The sequence below is a fragment of the Thalassophryne amazonica genome, chromosome 10 (genome assembly GCF_902500255.1).
Source record: "Thalassophryne amazonica chromosome 10, fThaAma1.1, whole genome shotgun sequence".
Classification (NCBI taxonomy): domain Eukaryota; kingdom Metazoa; phylum Chordata; class Actinopteri; order Batrachoidiformes; family Batrachoididae; genus Thalassophryne; species Thalassophryne amazonica.
In genome coordinates, this window is record NC_047112.1 from 31,682,494 (window position 1) to 31,687,497 (window position 5,004).

The 5,004-nt window shown below is 43.9% G+C and overlaps 1 protein-coding gene across 2 annotated transcripts; it reads left to right on the plus strand.

Annotated features, from left to right (window-relative positions):
- Positions 1-1,436: 1,436 nt before the first annotated feature.
- Positions 1,437-4,157, plus strand: dmrta2 (DMRT-like family A2). Of its 2 annotated transcripts, none has more exons than XM_034179715.1 (2): positions 1,437-2,422; positions 2,550-4,157. In XM_034179715.1, the coding sequence occupies exons 1-2, from the start codon at positions 1,969-1,971 to the stop codon at positions 3,431-3,433; spliced, it is 1,338 nt and encodes a 445-aa protein (XP_034035606.1). In that variant the 5' UTR covers positions 1,437-1,968; the 3' UTR covers positions 3,434-4,157. The 2 variants fall into 2 exon arrangements, with proteins under 2 accessions (XP_034035606.1, XP_034035604.1); XM_034179713.1 differs by having other exon boundaries at positions 1,439-2,431.
- Positions 4,158-5,004: the final 847 nt, after the last annotated feature.

The following is a 5,004-nucleotide window of genomic DNA, read 5'->3' on the forward strand; positions in this document are numbered from 1 at the left end:
ATTCAGAAAGTAAACAATGAGCCTGGGAGGGGAGAGAGGCAGGGCTGCGCACCGAGCAGCTTTTTCATCACACTCCTCCTCAAGGGCCCCAAAACAACATCTATAACTTCTTAATCTGACTCCACGCAGAGCTCCATGACTTTTTTTTTTTTCTCTCCCACTCAGGGAACAGGTGAGGAAGCAGCTGGTTTGCGCACGCTACCCTTTTGTAGCTTTGTGCGTTGCCGGATTGTTAAATCTTTGAAAGCATGACGAAGTTATCACTATTTAATTAATAAGGGCCAGTGGGAGGACGACAAAGCAGCCATCAGAACGTCATTCTAGAAAAGTGAAGTGAAACACAAATGTGAACGTTCGTTTTCGGGTTTGCTGATAAAAAATATTTTGCAGACCAATATGAATAAATGCAAAACAGAAAGAAGAAATGAAAAACTCAACAAGTGATGGTAATTTAACATACATGTGCATTATTATTATTATTATTATTATTATTATTATTGACGAGCTCTCATTTAATAAAAAAAATCCTTTGATTTGCACGCAAAACTGAAACAATAAATACTATAAAATATTTTTTTAAAAATTGTAAGCAAATTAATAATTGTAAACAAAAAAAATACTAATTACAGGTAATATAACGAAATGTATAAACGTTAAAGCGCCAAAGCGGAACAAACTATAAGATGTATATATTCACTTTGCGGGCAAGAAAGTGAGCAAACATACACGAGCAATGAAACGTGTGATTTTTCTGAAATTTTTTTTTATATGCGCTACTTGAGAATTAAGTGAACAATTAAATATATTAAATGAAACGTTAAATTACTTGTTAAATTGTGACGAAGAACGTTTTAAACATGAAAAACACGCATTTGACAACACAACGAAAAACTGATTAAATTATCTTTTAAAAAATAACGTGACTGTCTAAAAAAAAACAAACATTTTGGTTCTTATAATTCATACAGTGTTGAGAATATTCGCTTCAGATGGCCGTGAAACAAATGCGCGCCTTTAAAATATACATTTAAAGTATGGTTTTCTAAAATTCAATGTCATCAGATCATTTTCATGTGAGCCAACAATTCAGTCTGACCATAGAAATCATCGAAAGCTTCACGTTCACCTGCTGGAAAGACACCCCCACCCAGCGACAAAATCTTTCTCTCTTTTAAAAATCAGTAAAATAAATTATACTTACCTTCCAAGGCTGAGGGGGGGTCACAGCATCATTATTTTTGACACGAAATTTAAAACAAGGTTGTAAGTGGCACCAGGACGCACGCGGACACGTCGCCAAATGATACAGAATATTTGTTCATGTTGGAAATGATGAAACGTTTGTCCTCTTGGAGTATTTAACTTCCACTGTCCTTGATTTTTTTTTTTTTTTTTTGACTTATGAATTAGGCCAGCACGGTTTAAAATACAATTAATGATTTTGTTGGAAATCGATTTGCTCTTTCTGGGAACTCCCTTCAGATTCTTAACACTTGATATTTGGAAAAAGAAGTCAGGTGGACACAGTTGGGAAAAAAAGGAGGCAAACCAATCAGATCGCTGCTTCCTTCTTTGGCCAATGACAGGCGCCACATTGTTGTCAAATTTGTCTAATGAAAACGTAGGAGCAACAATAGAGAGAGAGAGAGAGAGAGATCTGTATCCACTGACAATCTCTGGAAGAAGTTAGTGTCTCAAGCTCAGCTCCTCCTGGACACTTTTCGTTCCTTCACGGGGAGGAATGATCGCTCCCGCAACGTTTGGATTCGATTGACAGACTCACCGGACGCTTTCCGTTAGAGTTTCGAGCCCAGTTTGAATGCGTCAACATCTGTCCGACGTCACCTGTTGCGCGGAGATGAACCGCTGAACGCGTGCGGAAGAGCGACGTTACATTTTTAATCTCTAACAGATCTATTAGCGCAGCGCCGTCTTCTGAGATAAAGTTTAGCAGTGAGGGACCGGGGAATGGATCTCAGACCGGAACTCCCAGCAGCTTCCTCCGCATCTCAAGTCCACCCGAGCGCAGCGGCAGCCGCGGCGGCCGCGGCTTCGATCCCGGTGTCCATGGCCGGAAACCTGTTGCGCGGGCCTCCGCTCCTGCTGCGTGCGGCAGACAAGTACCCGCGCACCCCGAAGTGTGCCCGCTGCAGGAACCACGGCGTGGTGTCCGCACTGAAGGGCCACAAGCGCTACTGCCGCTGGAAGGACTGCATGTGCGCCAAATGCACGCTGATCGCAGAGAGGCAGCGGGTCATGGCTGCGCAGGTGGCGCTGCGCAGGCAGCAGGCGCAGGAGGAGAACGAAGCCCGAGAACTGCAATTGCTCTACGGCACTGCGGAAGGACTCGCACTAGCCGCCGCCAACGGCATCATACCGCCGCGTCCGAACTACGAGGTGTTCAGTTCCCTCAACAGCGAAAGCAACTCAGGTGAGCAGTGATTTATGTTATTTTAATATAATGTGGTTTACGCAGTAATGAGTGGAGGCGCTGGCCGATCCGCTCTTTTGCGCTTTAGTTTAATTTTAGTGTCTGATTCTGTCAACAGATTCGAGCATCCAGAAGTATGAACTGTTTCCAAAGAACCAGCTCTCTGGTTCCGCCACGCCTCAGCAGACTGTCGGGAAACCGGCGTCCGCCGAAGCTGACCCGGCGCAAATCATCTCCTCTCCAGACGGGCGTCACGGAGGCTCGGGGTCCGAAAACGGGGACAGCGAGTCCTTCATCGGCTCTCCGGTGTCCAAGCCCTTAAAGGACGGAGAGGACACTCCTCGGTCCGTCAGCTCGCTGGGGTCTGATTCCGGTTCTGAGACCGACAAAGACGAGCAGGAGCCCTCCCCGTCCTCCGCGGCCTCGCGGCACATGAACGCCATCGACATCCTGACGCGCGTGTTCCCGAGCCACAAGCGCAGCGTGCTGGAGCTCGTGCTGCAGGGCTGCGGGAAGGATGTGGTCCAGGCCATCGAGCAGATCCTCAACAATGGCGGCGCGCAGGCTCCCGCCAAGGCCGGGCCCGACGAGACGTGGACGCCTGAGCGTGTGCTCCAGAGCGCACAGCAGCCTCCGCCCGCCGCCGTGTCCACAACCGCCCAGGCTCGGCCCATGCTGCCTGGTGCCATGACGCTCAGTAACCGCTCCGCCTTCTCTCCTCTTCAGCCCAACGCTCCGCACTTCGGCGCAGACCCGAGCACCTACCCGCTGGGCACGCACCTGGGACTGAACCCGCTGCGGCTGGCATACTCCGCGCACAGCCGGGGCCTGGCCTTCATGACGCCATACTCCACCACGGGGCTGATGCCCACGCTGGGCTTCCGGCCCCCCATGGACTACGCCTTCAGCGACCTGATCAGGGACAGGACGGTGTTACACAAGGAGCAGAGCTACGGCGGCCTGTACGGACCTCTAGTCAACAACACGCCGGACAAACAGTGAGGCGGCCCGCTCGGCTGTCTGTAGACTCAAGTGTTGAATGTTCTGGCGAAAATCTGTGCTGTCGGTTTTGGCTCCGGGCTCCTGTAAATAATAAAATTATCTGCTTGTACTCAGACTTTCCGAAAGAGGGTAAAAGATTGGGTAAAAACAAACACCTCACATTTGTATTGTTCTCAGTAACGTAGGCGTTCCACATTCCACCTGATTCCACGTTAGGCCTTTGCACGAATGAAATAAAACCGAGTCGAAATTATAATGCGCAAAATCAAACAAATACATTTCTGTTAGGATTTCCGTTATGGATATGACCAATATTTTATTTTGCAACTTTAAGTGTATTGTCTGCCCAGCAAAACGAAATTGAAAAAAATCACAAAAGTGAAAATTTCTCACATTACGCACCACACAGTTAAATTATTATAGGTAACATGTGTTTTAGGGATTTTAATCCCATTAAGAATGTCCACTTGTAAAATTTGAACTAATGATCACCCATCCCTTTTTTTGCCTTAAGTTTATTTCAGTCTTCTCCATAATCTGTTACTTGTTCTCATCTCCGTCTGCCTGTGTGATGCATTAATATGAGGCGCTATATTTGACTTTCAGTTATCCATTAGTCAGCTGCTCAGATATTTTGTGACAAAGTGCTGAAACAAGTCGATTCCTTTTGTGCTGTCACACTGTATGAATATGCTGGAAATAAATGTTATTTTAAAGAAAGTGTCAAAGTGATTTATTATTCAGAATACCTAAAACATTTGTTGAAAATGTTAAAGTGTGAGTGGTTACAATTCAAAAGTCTTCTCAATGTCAGTCTGTGACACTTAAGATCTGAAAATGAACCAAATAAAACCGCTCAAATCTCAGTGATCTGGTTTTCACACGACATAAAGGAGATATTTCATTCATTTCATTACCATAATGCAATGTGGCCTCCTGGAAACAAACTAAATCCATGACAAATTAAACTAGCTACTTACAATCATATAATTAAATTAGAATTTTAGCTGGTAAAAAGAGGCTGATTAATTTTAATAGCCGTATTCACTGAAAGTAGTGAAACTTGGACCAACTTAGAAAAAATACTCTTGATTTGTTACAGTGACATTCATTAGTTTCTCTCAAAGTAAATATATAATTTAAGATTTCAACATATTATATGTTTACTTTGAGGACAAACTTATATTTAGGTGTAACATTTTTTAAAAGTTGATTCAAAGTTTCACCTTTTCAGTGTTCTGTTTATACTCTGATTAGATACTTGATTTGATAAACACACACACACACACACACACACACACACACACACACACACTTTAAGTGTTTATCACATTCTGAAACTGTTCTCCCATCATTCTTAAACACACTGTCAAACTGACTGATGGTCCTCATAAAGTGAGTTTGTTTCAGCATTAAAGCCGAAATTAAAATGTGTACGTGGTCTTTGGCGCTAAAATGTTTTTTCTTTTTTATTTTATTTTAAAATTTTCACTTAATGTCTGACTGAGAGGAGGTGAAACAACAAACATAATCTTAAACTGTATGGTAACAAAAGTAAACCAATATTTAAG